Source organism: Heptranchias perlo, chromosome 15, assembly GCF_035084215.1.
Source record: "Heptranchias perlo isolate sHepPer1 chromosome 15, sHepPer1.hap1, whole genome shotgun sequence".
In the NCBI taxonomy this organism is placed as follows: domain Eukaryota; kingdom Metazoa; phylum Chordata; class Chondrichthyes; order Hexanchiformes; family Hexanchidae; genus Heptranchias; species Heptranchias perlo.
In genome coordinates this window covers 8177534-8198236 of record NC_090339.1, presented here as the reverse complement: position 1 = coordinate 8198236, position 20703 = coordinate 8177534, and the positions used below count along the sequence as shown (strand labels likewise).

The 20703-nt window shown below is 43.2% G+C and overlaps 1 protein-coding gene across 1 annotated transcript in view; it reads right to left on the bottom strand.

Annotated features, from left to right (window-relative positions):
- Nucleotides 1-20703, bottom strand: part of LOC137332853 (sodium- and chloride-dependent neutral and basic amino acid transporter B(0+)-like) — a 46503-nt gene that overhangs the window by 14058 nt on the left and 11742 nt on the right. The window contains exons 4-8 of the mRNA XM_067996810.1: nt 7984-8151; nt 4488-4626; nt 2661-2793; nt 1549-1689; nt 438-666 (exon numbers count right to left, since the gene is read on the bottom strand). Of these exons, the coding sequence (XP_067852911.1) occupies nt 438-666; nt 1549-1689; nt 2661-2793; nt 4488-4626; nt 7984-8151 (810 nt within the window). The remainder of the gene's footprint in view (nt 1-437; nt 667-1548; nt 1690-2660; nt 2794-4487; nt 4627-7983; nt 8152-20703) is intronic.

Sequence of the window (20703 nt, the reverse complement as noted above, 5' to 3'; positions counted from 1 at the left end):
GGAACAGGATGGAGACTGCCCAAACTTTTTCCATGTAGGTCCCTTACACTTAGCAGTCATTGGAGACATTAGTCCCATCAGTCTGGACTGGATTTATAGCCAGATCCTATATGTAAGACCAATGTCCAACTCATTGCACCACCCAATCCCCAAAGAGAATCTGAGATTTCAAAAGCTGCTTAAAGCTGTGACCCTGGTTCATATTTTTACCAGTTCTGGTTATTCCCGTTTATGAATTACAAGCAGCTGGTCAGTTAATGTTATGGTTGCTTTGTTTACACTTAAGCAAGTTTATGTTAAATTATTTCCAATTCAAAACTACTGGATCCAGATTTTGCCATCAGAGTGGAAAGGCTGAGATCATTGAGCCCGGACGGTTTTATCTCACAGTTTGGAAACATTTTAACAGAAGAAAGTAAGTTTGACTCTGCAGGTACCTGATCTTGCAACCTCTGAAACAGGCTTGTCTTGTATGTGAGCCATGTGTCCAAGGATGGAGAAGATGGCAAATCCAGCAAACACACTCGTAGCACAATTAACAACACAGACAATGATGGCATCTGTGTAAGAGTTGTTGTGGAATTTGTTGTAGGATGACAGTGCTGTTAAACCTCCCCAAGCCACTGACAATGAAAAGAAAATCTGTGTTGCAGCATCTTTCCAGACCTGGTAAATAGAAGGTAGAATTAATCAGCAATGAGAAATTTTACTTGACCTCTTTCAACTGTTGCAAGTTAACTATGAGGAACATGGGGGTTCGTGCCATAGCTCAGTAGTGATCTGACTGAATGAAAATCCCTTTGGTCAATAGTATCTCCCTTGAACAGTAGGGTTATCATTCTGCCTCCTTGTCTAATTCCCTCCAGGAGCTTTGATGCTTTGTACTGTTATGTTTTCAAGTGTATGACTTGATGGTTTAATTTAATTACTGTCACCCTTGTTGAAAGCAGCAACAAAGAAAGGCACACCAAAAGGCCATCAGAATTCCACCAAAATTAACAATCAGATCTTAATGTCAATAAATGCCATGTCATAATATTGATTGTCTACTTAAATGTTACTATGTGACCTACGCACATAGATTGAAAAAATATTTACCTGACAATTTTATTAGTGAATTTGTTACAAGATACTAAAAAGTAGGTATCCAGAAGGGAATATGGCAGCCATTGCATTTTATCCTATTCTGTCCTGTCCCATCCAATTCTATCATATCCCATTCCATCCTATTCCATCCTATTATTATTTCATCCCATTTCATCCCATTTCTGCTATTTTATCCCATCCCATCTGCAAACATCTAGACGTTAAAAAGCATAAATTAAACTCATTAGCCTTTATCATTAGCTTTCAGTTACAACTTCCTTCTGATTCTATCAACTAAAACGCAATGACTGAAATTAATTTTTCCATAACTGACGAATCCAAAAACAACACAGCTTTTACACTGAACTTGTCATAAATCAGGAAAATAAATAAAAGTGAAACATGAAACAATTTGACTGAAGAATACAGTTGAAGTTCCATGGATTATCTTGGTGTGTTTACCTCAGCTTCAGCCAGTTTAGTGAAGTTTGACTGTCTTCCGATGTAGTATTCAATACCTTTATAGGCTCCCTCCAGAGTAGCGCCTCGGACCAGAAGTATGATGAGAATCAAATAAGGGAATGTCGCAGTAAAATAAACCACCTGACCACGGAGAGTAGTTTGTTAGATTTTCCTGTATTGCTGGTACAACATTTACAGTATTGAATTCCATTGAATGACTAACAAATAGGATTGTAATCAAAGAGAATGAACCAGAACACATATGGAGGAGTAATAACTGCATGAAAGGTATATTTAACACTGAGGTGCATATTGTAACTGAATTTAAATAGTACAATATTAGGCTGGATTTTGCTGTAAAAATAATGGCGTGTTAACGACGCACACCGTTATTAATTGCAAATCGTCCAGCAATTTCAGGGGATAAAGAGATATGCTGTGAGTTACAAATGTCCAGAACTTGGTTGATTTACATCGCTCCGCCGTTTGCTTCACACAAATAGCATCTTGCCCTTAGCTTTCCTGTTATGTTCAAGAATTTTTAATTTTTTTTCTCTCTTAATCCAATCTTTCTTTCCCTCTTTCCCTCTTCTTTCCTATGTTCCTATGTTCTTTACTTTTGTTTCTGTACCTGATTTGACTCTAACTCATTCACTCAAATTCACCCTCCTTCTCAATCCTTCCCCTCGTTCTTTTTCAATCCTTAAATCTTATTGGTTAAGGAGATACACCATTGGTCCCACCGTTCACAAAGATCCCAGATGCTCCGTTTCCCTCACCACCATTATCAGCTCGCATTTCCAGCAAGTTACGGCCCAAAAAAATTTTGAGCTGAAGGGTGCAGAAAAAAGTCTTAACCAGCAGGGCACGGTTATGAGTGGCACATTTCAGGGGTTTGTAGAATTTCTGCTGTTCTTTCACTCAGGAGAAAGAGCTTCAGATCTCACTCAGGCCTGCAGTGTTCATGAATTCTGGATCTCACATTCCCCAAAGAGTCACTGCTATCATCACCTGTGAGATAAACCAGCCCACTTCACAAATGACTTATTAATTCTCGTTTTATTGTACTTTGCCATCAGAGTTTGAACTCTATTTATCACCAATCGTTTTACCTTTCCTGAAGATTTGATTCCTTTAGATAGCGCTATCCCAACTATTATCCAGGCCAGAAGCAGACAGAGGGCTAAATACCAGACTATCTCCCCAGTCTCATCCATTGAACTTGTTCGGCGTAAAACCACTTTACTAAATAAAATGGAAACAGAAAACATCTCACATAAGGATACAATTCATTACACACAGTTAAGTTGTTTTGTCGATTGTACATGGATTTGAAAGATAAAGAGAATCAGTTACTGCTTTTATAAGTGAATTATTGCAAGGAATTGAGATTGAAGTTGATTTCATTTTGGCTTTCCTTTGTATTTGTGGTGTTTAGCTTTTATTTACTGATGCCATCAGACGAAAAAAGGAGCCCATAGGAACGTAGGAGTTTCTGAATGAGAAAAGACCAATGTCCATCTAGTTTGCCTTCTATCATTCTGGTAGTCGCATGATACGATGATAATGGAGTTGTTTGACTGATCATGGCAATTAATCTCCATCAACTAGTCCAGAACAGATCCAGACATAATGTGAGGTAATCTCCAATGGTGGAAAATTTGGGGAAATATGGGATAAATTTTAACCCCCAAGAACGGGTGGATTGGGGGCGGGTGGGAGGTTAAAATAACAGCTTTTTGGAGCAGGACCGTACCCCGGCTCCAACTTGCCCACTTCTGGGTTTAACCCAGGCAGGTTTGTATGCTCGTGGACAGCAGACACCAGGAAGTCCCGACCCCACTTAAAGCCGGCGGGCCGATACTTAAAAGGGCAATGTACCTCATGAGGTACCTACTTGAGGTACTTAATATTTTGTGTATTGGAAAAATAAAATGAATTTAACCACACCTGTTCGGGTTTCCCATCACTTCCGAATCAAGTCAGGTGTAAGCAGGATGGAAGGACCGGATCCATGAGGTGAGTGCCTTTATTGCACTCCTTGTGGGTCCAGAAGAGCAGGAGTGCTTATCCAGGCTAAAAAGCTCACTTGGCTGACAGGAGGCCCACGAATGGCCACCCCCCCACTGATGGTGGACTCCCCTCCCATGGTGGACCCCGATCTATCTCCGACTCTTCACTCGACCGCCAGCGACCTCCAATCTTATTCCCGGCCCCCTGGTCTTCTTCCCAGCCCCCAGATTTCTTCCCCGGCCCCCCGATCTTCTTTCCGGCTCCCCGAACTCCTCCCCACCACCACCCCCACCCCCCACCGCCAGGTCATGATCCCTCCCTTCCTCCTAACCTCCCTCCAATCCCCGGCTGCGGCTTGCTGTCAATCAGGCTGGCTGCTGGACGTGAAAGCTGGAAGTAAAATTGATGGGCCTCATTAAGGTCACGATCATTTACCTCCTGGGTTTCGCACCCGAAAATCTTCCCCACTCGCTCCCTTCCCAGCTCAAAGTTAAATTCTACCCCAATAAATCCAAAGTCACTTGTTCCTCCCAAGCATTCTGCACTTACCATATCTCATGTTTCAAATTACTCATGTACTTTATCCCAAAATATTATTTGGGTCACAATAATTAAATGAAACAATGAAGTCATATACTTGAAAATATAGCAGTGCAAAGCTTTGCTTAAACAGTGAGTGCTGATAAGATTACCTGGAGAGCTGATTTGAAGGAGTTCCTGGCAGTGCTTCATTGACTGCCTTACGATGCATTGCTAAAACTACCTGGGTTAGTCACTGTATCTCCCAATGTAAATTTAACTTCTATTTAAATCCAACAGCTTTTCACTCATTAAACAGGACATTCACTCAACTAACCTTCCCAAGAGGAAGCTACTGGTACAGCTGTGCAGGTTATAGGTGCAGCTATCTGTAGTAATTTACTTACTCCCAGAATTGCTCACTTGGACCCTGGTGAGGAACGTAGATTTCTGATCCATTTGTGCAAGTTTCATTGTTTTCCTGCAGCCATGTTGTATTAACTATTTCAAAATATCCATCATCCAGAGTGAGATTGCAGAGGGGATCTAGGAAATGTGGAATGTGAAAGAAAGAAAGACTTGCATTTATATAGCGCCATTCAGAACATCAGGATGTCCCAAAGCACTTTACAGCCAATGAAGTACTTTTGAAGTGTTGTCAGTGTTGTAATGTAGGAAATGCACAGCAAATCCCACAAATAGCAATGTGATAAATGACCAGATAATCTGTTTTATTTAGCTAGGGAGAACCCCTGTGCTCTTTTTTGAAATAGAGTCACAGGATCTTTAACGACAATGTGAGGGGACAGACGGGGCCCTCAGTTTAACATCTCACCCGAAAAACAGCACCTCTGACAGTGTAGCACTCCCTCAGTACTGTACTGAAGTATCAGCCCCCATTTTGTGCTTAAGTCTCTGGAGTGGGACTTGAACCCACAACCTTCCGATTCAGAAGTAAGAGTGCCAGCACTGAACTGCAGCCAGCACCTACGTTTTCAGAAATACATTTTATTGGGAACGATGCTGTCATTTATCGTCCTATAATCAGGGTCACTGGTTTATTCTGATTGCGTAAGTCAAATTTGTTTTATTACATGGGATTTTCGCTGGTGTTCTCAGAGTCCGTAATTCTGTTTGTAGTTTGGCCATTGGATTATAGTGATAGAATAAGTCAAATTTCATTTTTGCTGCAATGGATTTGATGATTTTTTAGCAGCATTTTGGTTGAAGTGACTTTTTGTGAAATCGTAAATTAGTGGCTTTGTTATAATAAACAAAAAGTGGATAAAAAGTATTCAGAAGTATTTTATAAAATTTTTCCAGGTAAACTGTTATTGCTTTTGATTATTGCAAGTGGTATTACAAAGCACCCCATGTATAATAGTGCAGCCCATGTATTACAGTGCTCCCCATGTATTACAGTGCTCCCCATGTATTACAGTGCACCCCATTTATTATAGTGCACCGCATGTATTACAGTGCACCCCATAGATTATGGTGCACCCCATGTATCACAGTGCATCCCACGTATTACAGTGCACCCCACATATTACAGTGCACCTCATATATTATGGTGCACCCCACGTATTACAGTGCAGCCCATGTATTACAGTGCCTCCCATGCATTACAGTGCACCCCATATATTATGGTGCACCTCATGTATTACAGTATCCCTCATCTATTACAGTGCATTGTATATATAATACGGTGCAACATATCTATTACAGTACACCTATTCCAAGAGAGGTGGAGAATACCTCTGAAGGGAAACCACCTGGGCACAGTTCAAAACATCCACTGTAATTCTGCCATATGGAGTTCACTTTGGCAGAGCAGCATTGCGGTGGTACTGGACGTGCTATTCAGAGGTCATGAGTTCAAATCTTACTATAATAAGGTGTGGAAGTGAATTTAATAAATTTAATGTGTGATGAAAGCATGACCAAGAAAGCTACTGATTGTTCTAAGTACTTTATATCTAATATCCTTCAGGGAAGGGAACCCCAACATAGAGTGGCCTATACGTGACTCCAGACCCACACTTCATAGCTGACACTTACTGGCTTTTTAAAAGGCTTAACAAACCACTTAATTGTAAATAACAATAACTACAGAAGACCCACCAACTCCTCCTTAGGGCAACTACCGATGATGTGGAGATGCCGGTGATGGACTGGGGTGGACAAATGTAAGGAGTTTTACAACACCAGGTTATAGTCCAACAGTTTTATTTGAAATCACAAGCTTTCGGAGGCTTCCTCCTTCGTCAGGTGAGCGAGGGATTCCATAAAGGCACAGCATATATAGTCAGAGAACAATGCCTGGTGATTACAGATAATCTTTCCAACTGCCCGTTATCAAAGCAATCAAAGGAGTTGAACGGTATTCAGACAGAGAAACATTACATACAAGACTACTGAATACACAAACGGTCACAACACAAAGACAGAGAGAGAGAGAGAGAGAGACACCCGAAAGGCAGAGAAAGAGAGAAATGACCAGTTGCATTAAAAACAGATAACTTTTTTTCGCTGGTGGGGTTACATGTAGCGTGACATGAACCCAAGATCCCGGTTGAGGCCGTCCTCATGGGTGCGGAACTTGGCTATCAATTTCTGCTCGATGATTTTGCGTTGTCGTGTGTCTCGAAGGCTGCCTTGGAGAACGCTTACCCGAAGATCGGAGGCTGAATGTCCTTGACTGTTGAAGTGTTCCCCGACTGGGAGGGAACCCTCCTGTCTGGCGATTGTTGCGCGGTGTCCGTTCATCCGTTATCGCAGTGTCTGCATGTTCTCGCCGATGTACCATGCTCCGGGGCATCCTTTCCTGCAACTTATGAGGTAGAACACCACACAACAATAGCCAGACAGGAGGGTTCCCTCCCAGTCGGGGAACACTTCAGCAGTCAAGGACATTCAGCCTCTGATCTTCGGGTAAGCGTTCTCCAAGGCGGCCTTCGAGACACACGACCATGCAAAATCGTCGAGCAGAAATTGATAGCCAAGTTCCGCACCCATGAGGACGGCCTCAACTGGGATCTTGGGTTCATGTCATGCTACATGTAACCCCACCAGCGAAAAAAAGTTATCTGTTTTTAATACAACTGGACATTCTCTCTCTCTCTCTGCCTTTTGGGTCTCTTTCTCTCTCTGTCTTTGTGATCTGACCCATTGTGTATTCAGTATACTGGGATGTAATGTTTTCCGTGGCTAACCTGTCTGAACACCAACGACACCTTTGATTGCTGCGATCGTCTCCCAGCCAAGGTGTGATGGGGGCAGTTGGAAAGATTATCTGTAATCACCAGGCATTGTTCTCGGACTATATATGCTATGCGTTTTTAGAACCCTTCACTCACCTGACGAAGGAGGAAAGCTCCCAAAGCTTGTGATTTAAAATAAAACTGTTGGACTATAACCTGGTGTTGTGCAAGTCCTTACATTTGTCCACCCCAGTCCATCACTGGCATCTCCACATCAAACATTTACAATGATAGGAAAACACCAGCTGGTCCTTTGAGCTTGTCCTATTCCACATCATGCAAACTACACATACCCATCTCATCCCATCCCATCAGAAACCCCATCCCCCACCCCAGAAACTGAACAATCTCCAGGGACAGACAAAGAAAGAGAGAAAAAACCTTGGGCCAATCCAGGAAAAAAACTCTGGGAAATTCCAGAGAAACCCACCCCAGGGACAATCAAGTAAGCTCCAGGAGACCATGATAACTGATACCACTATCCCCGTCACCCCATCTACCTTCTATAATTTGAGATGTCTTCCACACTATCAAAATGAAGATGATTACTTAAACTATCGTCAACTTTTTCTCACTCATTCAGACAGACAGACTGAATAGTCAATGTCTATACTTTACTAAATAGAAGTTATCACAGTACCTTTGGGAGTCTTGCTGCAAATTTCATCTGCACCCCACCAACTGAAGCAGTCTGCCCATGGCAGGGAGGATTGGAAGGAAGCAAACAAGTAATACAGGCTGTAGCCGATGATACAGTTGTAGTAAATGGTCACAAATGTTGACACAAGGACCATAGTGATACCCACACCTTTAAATGGATCAAGAAAGAGAAGTTTAAATTAGAAATTATTTATTCAAAATCATTTTCTTTTCACATATTCAGTTGGTCAGATAAACCAATTTTGTTTTCTTGCAATCGGTCAGCATGGTCATTTCTGCTGTCATTTGTGTGCCCTTGATTCTCTGGAACTGAGGGAGGAGAATGAGATTGAAAATTGAATTGAGGATGGGAAGAGTGCCAGGATTAACTGAGAGAGTTGGAGGACAGTGTTTCTGTGAAAGGGAGGGGAGTTGGATGGTGTACAGTGTCTCTGTAAAAGGGAGGGGAGTTGGATGGTGCACAGTGTCTCTGTGAAAGGGAGGGGAGTTGGATGGTGTATAGTGTCTCTGTAAAAGGGAGGGGAGTTGGATGGTGTATAGTGTCTCTGTGAGAGGGAGGGGAGTTGGATGGTGTACAGTGTTTCTGTGAGAGGGAGGGGAGTTGGATGGTGTATAGTGTCTCTGTGAAAGGGAGGGGAGTTGGATGGTGTACAGTGTTTCTGTGAGAGGGAGGGGAGTTGGATGGTATACAGTATCTGTGTGAAAGGGAGGGGAGTTGGATGGTGTACAGTGTCTATGTGGATTAGGGTAGGATTGTGAACGAGGGAGAGTGACAAACAAAGTTTGACACCGAGCCACATAAAAAGATATTAGGACAGGTGACCAAAAGCTTGGTCAAAGAGGTAGGTTTTAAGGAGTGTCTTAAAGGAGGAGAGAGAGGTAGAGAGGCGGAGAGGTTTAGGGAGGGAATTCCAAAGCTTGAGGCCTAGGCAGCTGAAGGCACGACCGCCAATGGTGGAGCGATTAAAATCGGAGATGCGCATGACGCCTGAATTGGAGGAACACAGAGATCTCGGAGGATTGTAGGGCGGATGAAGTTACAGAGATAGGGAGGGGTGAGGCCTGGGAGGGATTTGAAAACAAGGATGATAATTTTAAAATCGAGGCATTGCTGGAGTGGGAGCCAATGTAGGTCAACGAGCACAGGGATGATGGGTGAACGGGACTTTGTGCGAGTTAGGATACGGGCGGCAGAGTTTTGGATGAGCTCAAGTTTATGGAGGGTGCAAGGTGGGAGGCTAGCCAGGACAGCATTGGAATAGTCAAGTCTAGAGGAACAAAGGCATGGATGAGGGTTTCAGCAGCAGATGAGCTGAGGCAAGGCCAGAGATGGGCGATGTTAGGGAGGTGGAAGCAGGCGGTCTTTGTGATCGAGAGGATATAAGGTCAGAATCTCAGCTCAGGGTCAAATAAAAGGCCATGGTTACGAACAGTCTGGTTCAGCCTCAGATAGTGGCCAGGGCGAGGGAAGGAGTCGGTGGCTAGAGAACGGAGTTTGTGGTGGGGACCGAAGACAATGGCTTTGGTCTTCCCAATATTTAATTAGCGGAAATTTCTGCTCATCCAATACTGGATGTCAGACAAACAGTGTGACAAATCAGAGGCAGTGGAGGGGTCGAGAGAGGTGGTGGTGAGGTAGAGCTGGGTGTTGTCAGCGTACATGTGGAACCTGACATTGTGTTTTTGGATAATGTCGCCAAGGGGCAGCATGTAAATGAGAACTAGGAGGGGCCAAGGATAGATCACTGGGGGACTCCAGAGGTAATGATGCGGGAGTGGGAAGAGAAGCCATTGCAGCTGATTCTCTGGCTGTGACTGGATAGATAAGAATGGAACAGTGCGAGCGCAGTCCCACCCAGCTGGACGATGGAGGAGAGGCGTTGGAGGAGGATGTTTGTGATCAATCGTGTCAAAGGCTGCAGACAGTTCGAGAAGGATGAGGAGAGATAGTTTACCATGGTAACAGACACATAGAATGTCATTTGTGACTTTGATAAGGGCCGTTTCAGTACTGTGACGGGGCGGAAACCTGATTGGAGGGATTCAAACATAGAGTTGCGGGAAAGGTGGGAGGCGACAACACGTTCAAGGACTTTGGAGAGGAAAGGGTGGTTGGAGATGGGGCGGTAGTTTACAAGGACAGAGAGGTCAAGATTGGATATTTTGAGGCGGGGGATGATGACAGCAGATTTGAAGGGGAGGGGGACAGTACCTGAGGAGAGGAAACTGTTAACAATATCAGCTAACATGTGGGACAGGAAGGGAAATTGGGTAGTTGGCAGTTTGGTTTAAATAAGGTCAAGGGAGCAGGAGGTGGGTCTCATGGACAAGGCTTTAGAGGAGATAGGAGAGAAACTAGAGAAAGATGCGAGTTCAGGGCTCAGGCGGGGGGAACCTTAGGGAAAGTTTGGCTTGGTGGGCTAGGGGAAGGGAGGGAAGCGGTAGAGGCAATCGAACTGATGGTCTTAATCTTAGTGACAAAGCAGTCCATGAGCTCCTCGTACTTGGTGTTGGAGGTTAGGGCAGAGGGGGCAGGGAAGAGGGGCTTAAGAATAATAGGATCCATAGAATTATAGAAAATTTACGGAACAGAAGGAGGCCATTTGGCCCATTGTGTCCGCGCCGGCTGTCAAATGATCCACCCAGCCTATTCCCACTTTCCCACATTTGGTCCGTAGCCCTGCAGGTCACGGCTCTTCAGGTGCACATCCAGGTACTTTTTAAATGAGTTGAGGGTTTCTGCCTCTACCACCCTCTCAGGCAGTGAGTTCCAGACCCCCACCACCCTCTGGGTGAAAAAACTTTTCCTCATTTCCGCTCTAATCCTTCTACCAATCACTTTAAATCTATGCCCCCTGGTTATTGACCCCTCCGCAAAGGGAAATAGGTCCTTCCTATCCAATCTATCTAGGCCCCTCATAATTTTGTACACCTCAATCAAATCACCCCTCAGCCTCCTCTGTTCCAAGGAAAATAACCCCAACTTATCCAATCTGTCATCATAGCTAAAATTCTCCAGTCCTGGCAACATCCTCGTAAATCTCCTCTGCACCCTCTCTAGTGCAATTACATCCTTCCTGTAATGTGGTGACCAGAACTGTGCACAGAACTCGAGCTGTGGCCTAACTAGTGTTTTATACAGTTCCAGCATAACATCCCTGCTTTTATAGTCTATGCCACGGCTAATAAAGGAAAGTATTCCATATGCCTTCTCAACCACCTCATCTACCTGTCCTGCTACCTTCAGGGATCTGTGGACATGCACTTCAAGGTCCCTCACTTCCACTACACCTTTCAGTATCCTCCCATTTATTGTGTATTCCCTCGCCTTGTTTGCTCTCCCCAAATGCATTACCTCACACTTCTCCGGATTGAACTCCATTTGCCACTTTTCCGCCCATCTGACCAGTCCATTGATATCTTCCTGCAGTCTACAGCTTTCCTCCTCACTATCAACCACACGGCCTATCTTTGTGTCATCCGCAAATTTCTTAATCATGCCCCCTATGTTTAAGTCCAAATCGTTAATGTATACCACAAAAAGCAAAGGACCTAGAACCGAGCCCTGCGGCACCCCACTGGAAACAGCCTTCCAGTTGCAAAAACACCCATCGACCGTTAACCCTTTGCTTCCTGCCACTGAGCCAATTTGCCACATTCCCTTGGATCCCATAGGCCTTTACTTTTTTGACCAATCTGCCATGTGGGACCTTGTCAAATACCTTGCTAAAATCCATGTAGACTGCATCAATTGCACTTCCCTCATCTATCCTCGTTGTCACCGCCTGGAAAATTCAATCAAGTTAGTCAGACGTGACCTCCCCTTAACAAATCTGTGCTGACTGTCCTTGATTAATCCATGCCTTTATTTAGTGACAGTTTATCCTGTCCCTCAGAATTTGCCCACCACCAAGGTCAGGCTGACTGGCCTGTGATTACTCGGTCTATCCTTCGCTCCCTTTTTAAACAACGGTACAACGTTAGCAGTCCTCCAATCCTCCGGCACCACGCCTGTATCCAGTGAAGTTTGGAAAATGATTGTTAAAGCCTCCGCTATTTCCTCCCTAGCTTCTTTTAACAGCCTGGGATACATTTCATCCGGGCCTGGTGATTTATCCACTTTCAAAGATGCTAAACCCTTTAATGCTTCCACTCTCACTATGTTAATCCCATCCAATATTTCACACTCCTCCTCCTCAACTATAAGCCCTGTATCAGCCCTCTCCTCCGTGAAGGCAGATGCAAAGTATTCATTAAGAACCAAACCCACATCTTCCGCTGCCACAAATAGTTTACCTTTTTGGTCTCTAATAGGCCCTACTCTTTCCTTTGTTTTCCTCTTGCTCTTAATGTATTTATAAAACATCTTTGGATTTTCTTTGATTTTACCTGCTAATATTTTTTCATGCCCTCTCTTTGCTTTCCTAATTTCCTTTTTAACTTCACCCCTGCACTTTGTATACTCCTCTAAGCTTTCCGTAGTATTGAGTTCCCGGTGTCTATCACAGGCTTTCTTTTTCTGACGTATCTTACCCTGAATGCTTCTTGATATCCAGGGGGCTCTAGATTTGGCAGCCCCTCCCTTTATCTTTGTGGGAACATGTTTACCCTGAACCCTTTGAATGTCTCCCACTGCTCTGACACTGATTTACCTTCAAGCAGCTGTTTCCAGTTTACTTCTGCTAAATCACTTCTCAGTTTAGTAAAATTGGCCTTTTCCCAATTGAAAACTTTAACTCCTGCTTTGTCTTTGTCCTTTTCTGTAACTATGCTCAAACTAACTGTATTATGATCACTACCACCAAAATGCTCTCCCACTGCTACTTCTTCCACCTGCCCCTCTTCATTTCTTAGAACTAAATCCAGAACTGCCCCCCCTCTCATTGGGCTTGCTATATACTGGCTAAAAAAATTCTCCTGTACACAATTTAAGAATTCTGTGCCCTCTATACCATTCACACTGTTTATATCCCAGTTAATATTAGGGTAGTTGAAATCCCCTACTATTACTGCTCTATTGTTTTTGTACTTCTCAGAAATTTGACTACATATTTGCTCCTCTATCTCCTCTGACTGTTTGGGGGACTATAGTACACTCCCTGGAATGTGACTGCCCCTTTTTTGTTCTTTAGTTCAACCCATAAGGCCTCATTTGATGCTCCTTCTAAAATATCATTCCTCCTGAATTCCTGGAGTGTGTACAATATGGTTTTTTAGACCAGTACGCTGAGGAGCCAACCAGGGAACAGGCTCTCTAAGATTGGGTATTGTGCAATGAGAAGGGGTTAATTAATAATCTTGTTGTGCGGGGTCCTTTAGGGAAGAGTGACCATAACATGATAGAATTCTTCATTAAGATGAAGTGAAGTCGTCCAAGCCGAGACTAGGGTCCTAAATCTAAACAAAGGAAACTACGAAGGTATGAGGAGTGAGTTGGCTATGATAGATTGGGAAGCTTCATTAAAAGGCATGACGGTGGATAGGCAATGGCTAACATTCAAGGAACGAATGCATGAATTGCAACAATTATACATTCCTTTCTGGTGCAAAAACACAAAAGGAAAAGCGTCCCAACCATGGCTAACAAAAGAAATTAAGGATAGTATTAGATCCAAAGAGGAGTCATGTAAAGTTGCCAGAAAAAGCAGCAAGCTTTTGGGAACAGTTTAGAATTCAGCAAAAAAGGACCAAGAGATTGATTAAGAGGGGAAAAATAGAGTATGAGAGTAAACTTGCGGGAACATAAAAGTGGACTGTAAAAGGTTGTACAAGTATGTAAAAAGAAAAAGATTAGTGAAGACAAATGTAGGTCCCTTACAGTCAGAAACGGGAGAATTTATAATGGAGAATAAGGAAATGGCAGAGCAATTAAACAAATACTTTGGTTCTGTCTTCACGGATGAGGACACAAATAACTTCCCAGAAATGCTATGGAACCAAGGGACTAGTGAGAAGGAGGAATTAAAGGAAATTAGAATTAGTAGAACAATAGTGCTGGAGAAATTAATGTGACTGAAAGCCGATAAATCCCCAGGGCCTGATAATCTGCATCCCAGAGTACTAAAAGAGGTAGCCATGGAAATAGTGGATGCATTAGTTGTCATCTTCTAAAATTCTATGGATTATGGAACAGTTCCTGCAGATTGGAGGGTGGCAAATGTAACCCCACTATTTAAAAAAGGAGGGAGAGAGAAAACAGGGAACTACAGACTGGTTAGCCTAACATCAGCAGGAGGGAAAATGCTAGGGTCTATTATAAAGGATGTGATAACAGGACACTTAGAAAATATCAACAGGATTAGACAAAGTCAACATGGATTTATGAAAGGGAAACCATGTTTGACAAACCTACCGGAGTTTTTTTGAGGATGTTACTGGTAGAATAGATAAGGGAGAACCAGTGGATGTGGTTTACTTGGATTTTGAGAAGGCCTTTGATAAGGTCCCACATAAAAGGTTATGTATGCAAAATTAAAGCACATGGGATTGGGGGTAATATACTGGCATGGATTGAAAATTGGTTAACAGACAGGAAACAGAGAGTAGGAATAAATGGGTCTTTTTTGGGGTGGCAGGCGGTGACTAGTGGGGTACCGCAGGGATCAGTGCTTGGGCCCCAACTATTCACAATATATATAAATGATTTGGATGAGGGAACCAAATGTAATATTTCCAAGTTTGCTGATGACACAAAACTAGATGAGATCGTGAGTTGTGAGGAGGATGCAGAGAGGGCTTCAAGGCAATTTAGACAAGTTGAGTGAGTGGGCAAATACATGGTCGATGCAGTATAATGTGGATAAATGTGAAGTTATCCACTTCGGAAGGAAAAACAGGAAGGCAGGTTATTATTTAAATGGTGATAGATTGGGGAATGTTGATGTACAAAGGGACCTGGGTGTCCTTGTACACCACTCACTGAAAGCAAATATGCAGGAGCAGCAAGTAGTTAGGAAGGCAAAGGTGAGTCACTCGCCGCAGAATACCCAGCCTCTGACCTGCTCTTGTAGCCACAGTATTTATATGGCTGGTCCAGTTAAGTTTCTGGTCAATGGTGACACCCAGGATGTTGATGGTGGGGGATTTGGGGATGGTAATGCCGTTGAATGTCAAGGGGAGGTGGTTAGACTCTCTCCTGTTGGAGATGGTCATTGCCTGGCACTTGTCTGCCGCGAATGTTACTTGCCACTTATGAGCCCAAGCCTGGATATTGTCCAGGTCTTGCTGCATGCGGGCTCGGACTGCTTCATTATTTGATGGGTTGCGAATGGAACTGAACACTGTGCAGTCATCAGCGAACATCCCCATTTCTGAACTTATGATGGAGGGAAGGTCATTGATGAAGCAGCTGAAGATGGTTGGGCCGAGGACACTGCCCTGAGGAACTCCTGCAGCAATGCTCTGGGACTGAGATGATTGGCCTCCAACAACCACTACCATCTTCCTTTGTGCTAGGTATGACTCCAGCCACTGGAGAGCTTTCCCCCTGATTGGCCTTCATTGCAAGAGGATTTGAGTATAGGAGCAAGGATGTCTTACTGCAGTTATACAGGGCCTTGGTGAGACCACACCTGGAGTATTGTGTGCAGCTTTGGTCTCCTTACCTAAGAAAGGATACACTTGCCATAGAGGGAGTGCAGCAAAGGTTCACCAGACTGATTCCTGGGATGGCAGGACTTTCGTATGAGCAGAGATTGGGTCGACTCAGCCTGTATTCACTCAAGTTTAGAAGAATGAGTTGGGATCTCATTGAAACATAGAAAATTCTGACAGGGCTAGACAGACTGGATGCAGGGAGGATGTTTCCCCTGGCTGGGGGGGTCCAGAACGAGGGGGGTCGCAGTCTCAGGATACGGGGTAGGACATTTAAGACAGTGATGAGGAGAAATTTTTTCACTCAGAGTGTGGTGAACCTGTGGAATTCTCTACCACAGAAGGCAGTGGAGGCCAATCACTGAACATATTTAAGATGGAGCTAGATAGATTTCTAGACACAAAATGCATCAAATGGTATGGGGAGAGAGCTGGAATGTGGTATTGAGATAGAGGATCAGCCATAATCATATTGGATGGTGGAGAAGGCTCGAAGGACCAAATGGCCTACTCCTGCTCCTATTTTCTATGTTTCTATGTTTCTATATTTCCTCACAACTGTAATTGTTTCCTTAACCAAAATTGCCACCCCCTCTCCTTTTTTATCCCCCTCTCTATCGCGTCTGAAAACCCTATAACCAGGGACATTGAGCAGCCAGTCCTGCCCCTCTTTAAGCCATGTTTCTGTAATAGTTAAGATATCATACTGCCTCGTGTCTATCTTTGCCCTCAATTCATCCGCCTTATTTCCTATACTCCTTGATTGAGGTAAATACATTTAAGGACTGCCAAACTCCTCTGTTTATTTTCTAACCTTCGTTCCCTCTGCCTTCCAGACTCACTCACTAATTTTCTGCCTTCCATTTCCAGTGCCAACTTTTTCCCATCTGAATTCACTTTCAGGTTCCCATCCCCCTGCCAAGCTAGTTTAAACCCTCCCCGACAATAGGAGGATGGTTTGTAGTGGAGAAGAGAAGCCAGGGATTATCTTTGCATTTCAGGCTGATCCTGGAATAGTGAGCAGTTTTGGCAGAGGACAGCAAGACCAGATAGTGCTTTATGTGGTCCAGCCAGATCTGACAATGAATGGCTAAACCAGTTGTCCGCCATAAATGTTAAAGTCTGAGTCGCTTGGACTTAAGGGAGCGGAGATGGGGACTGTACCAAGGGGTCTGACCAGGGTGAGGCAGCGTAATGGTTTTAATGGGCACAAGGATATCAAAGGTGAAGGTGAGGGTGGGATTGATCAGATCGTAGCTGTAGAAATGTCGTGTTGAATGGAGGGCCAATGGCTAGACATTTGGGAATGTGAAAGTGCCGTTGTAAGTGACTTGCGGAGAGTTTTTTCCAGGGCGGACACAGAAGAAAGTGGGGTGGGGAGAGGGAAGGGGGATGTGAGTGGAGAGGGATACAAAGAAGTGATCAGAAATGGTCTTATCTATGATTGACATGATGGGAGTAGAGAGGTAACGTGAGCTGGCAAGGTTGAGGGGGTGGCTATGAATATAGGTAGGTGAGTTTATATGGAGAGAGAGATTAAGGGAGGAGAGGAGAGTAGTGAACTTAGACGAGAGAGGGAATGATGAGCTCAGATGGAGGTTGAAATCACCAAGGATGAGAATTCTCTCGATGCGGAGGCTGAGGGATGAAAGCAGTAAAGATACCTCGGTGAGAAACTTGACGTGGTACTTGGGTGGGTGGTAGAGAATGAGGATTTTAAAGGAGAGGCGTGAGGGGTGAAACAAGGTGAGATGCTCAAAGGAGGAGAAGGTGCCAGAAGAGTAGGGGGACAGACCAAGGTGTAATTTGGTTAAAATGGCCACACCATTACTGCGGCGGTCTGGGCGGGGCAAGTGGTGGAAGGTATGGCCAGGCAGGGAGGCTTCAGTAAGGGGGAATATGTCATCACCCATCAGCCAAGTTTCCGTCAAAGCCATGATGTCGATGCAATCGACCACAATAAGCTCATGGACAGCTGATCACCTGACACTGCGAGCAATGGCAAAGGAGATCTGCTAGTAATTACAAACAAAAACAATTAAAGTGTAAAACTGCTTTCCATATCAATTCTAATTCTGGGATTAATTTTTTTCTAAAGCCCTAAATTAATTAAATTGCATTAATTGGGTGATAACTCTTCCCCCATTTTCCTGAAGATCTAACCCTGGTGCAAGGGTAAAGGACATTGCGGAGCAACTGGAGAGGAACTTGGAAAAGGAGGGGGAGAATCCCGTTGTTGTGGTCCATGTTGGGATCAATGATATTGGGAAGAAAAAGGAAGAGGCCCTGCTAAGAGAATATCAGAAGTTAGGAATTAAATTAAAAAACAGGACCTCACTGGTAGTAATCTCGGGATTACTACCTGAGCCACGTGCTAATTAGCATAGGGATAAACAGATCAGGAAGGTGAATGCGTGGCTGAAAGATTGGTGTGGGAAGGAGGGATTCCATTTCATGGGACACTGGCACCAGTACTGGGACAGGAAGGAGCTGCAGTGCTGGGATGGGCTCCACCTGAATCGGAATGGGACCAGAGTCCTAGTGGAAAGGATAAATAAGGCTGTCAATATAACTCTAAACTAGAAAGATGGAGGGAAGGATCTGGGGAAGATAACATAAGTCTGAACAAAAAAGAAATAGGAAATGAGAGTAAAGGTCAGACCAAGTTAAGACCTAACAGTGGAAGAGAAATGGAGGATGAAATATGGAAACAAATCTATGAAATGAGTAAAAAGACATTGAATAATAATCATGGGAGATTTCAACCACCTCCAAATAAATTGGCATGAAGAGGTAGGGAAAGGCGAAAAGGAAGGAAGTTTTTACAGTGTGTATAGGACTCCTTTCTTACCCAGTATGTGAGAAGCCCAATAAGAGAGGAATCACTGCTGGATCTAGTAATGGGAAATGAACCAGAACAGTTAAGAGAAGTAAGTGTGGGGGAACATCTAGGCAATAGCGATCATAACATAATAAGGTTTAAAGTAATGATTGAGAAAGACATAAGTGAGACAAAGGCTAAAGTAATAGATTGGAAAAAAGTTAATTTTGAAGGGATGAGAATGGAACTAGGGAAGGTAAACTGGAAAAAAATTTTGACAGACAAAGAAATAGAATAACAGTGGGAAATATTCAAAATGGTGATCAATAGAGTTCAGGAGAAATATATTTCTCTAAAAAGCAAGAACAAACTAGCCAATAATGAAACACCATGGATGAATAGAGAGATAAGGGTAAAATTGAAACTAAAGTAAAAGGCACACACCAAGGACATAGACAATAAAGGAAAGGATGACAAAAGGGAATACAAAGAGGTTAAGACAGAAGCAAAAAAGAAATAGGAAAGCAAAGAGAAACTACGAGATTAAATTATCAAGGAATATAAAAAGAAACAGCGAAGTATTCTACAGACACATAAATAACAAAAGAGCAATCAGAATAAGGACAGGGCCACTAAGGGATGCATAAGATAAAGTCACAGGTAATGACAGCAAAATGGCAGAAATATTGAATAGTTACCTTGCCTCCTTATTTACCAGGGAGACAAACAAGGTGGGCAGGACAAAGGTAAAAAAAGATAATAAAACATTTAAGATAGAAAGGGTGGTGATAATTGGTAAACTATCAAACTAAGGGAGGATAAGACCCCGGTCCAGATGGATTGCATCTGCGAATATTAAAAGAAGTTAGGGAGAAGAAAGCAGAGGCAATATTACATATATATAAAAATTCACTAGGAAAGGGAATAGTGCCAGAGGACTGGCGGACAGCTAATGTGATTCCTATATTTAAAAGGAAGATAGAACAAGTCCAGGGAACTATAGACCAGTTAGCTTAACATTTGTGGTAGGAAAGGTAATGGATTTTTTATTCAAAGATGTAATAGAAAGAAATAGAAAATGAAAATATAATAAAGAATAGTCAGCACTGATTTCAGAAGGGACCAACCTTATTGAATTCTGTGAAGAAGTAACAGAAAGAGTAGACAAGGGTAATGTAGTAGACGTAATATATTTGGATTTTCAAAAGGCCTTTGATAAAGTACTGCATTGTAGACTCATGGCTAAGGTCAGAGCGTGTGGAGTCAGGGGACAGGTAGCAGAATGGATAGCAAGCTGGCTACAAAACAGAAAAGAGAGTGTAGGGGTTAAGGGTAGCTACCCAGACTGACATAAGGTGGGAAGTGGTGTACCCCAGGGATCAGTGCTGGGACAACTGTTGTTCACAATTTACATTAACGATTTGGATTCGGGAATTGGAAGTACAATTTCAAAATTTGCGGATGACACCAAATTGGGGGATACAGTTAATATGAATGAAGAATGGTCAAAATGCAAGAGGATATTAATAAACTTGCAGAATGGGCATGTAATTGGCAAATGAATTTAAATATAGATAAGTGTGAGTTGGTACATTTTGGAAGGAAGAATAAGGAGGCCACATACTGCTTGGATAATCAGAGTCTAAATAGGATCCAGGAGCAAAGGGATCTCGAGGTACAGATGCACAAATCACTAAGAGTAGCGACACAGTTTAATAAGGCCATAAAAAAGGCAAATCAAGCGCTAGGGTTCATTTCTAGAGGGATAGAACTGAAAAGCAAAGAAGATATGTTAAACTTGTATAGAACCTTGGTTAGACCACACTTGGAGTATTGTGCACAGTTCTGGTCTCCATATTATAGAAAGGATATAGAGGCACAGGAGAGGGTGCAAAAATGATTCATAAGGATGATACCAGAAATGAGAGGATATCCTTATCAGGAAAGGCTAAACAGGCTGGGGCTCTTTTCTCTAGAAAAGAGAGGGCTGAGGGGTGAGCTGATAGGGGTCTTTAAAATAATGATAGGGTTTGATAGGGTAGACGTGGAGAAAATGTTTCCACTTGTGGGGGATTCCAAAATCAGAGGTCTTAAATATAAAATAGTCACCAATAAATCCAATAGGAATTCAAGAGAAACGTCTTTACCTAAAGAGTGGTAAGAATGTGGAACGCGCATCCATGAGGAGTAGATGAGGCAAATAGCATAAATGCATTAAAGGGGAAGCTAGATAAGCACGTGAGGGAGAAAGGAATAGAAGGGTATCCTGATAGGGTTAGATGAAGT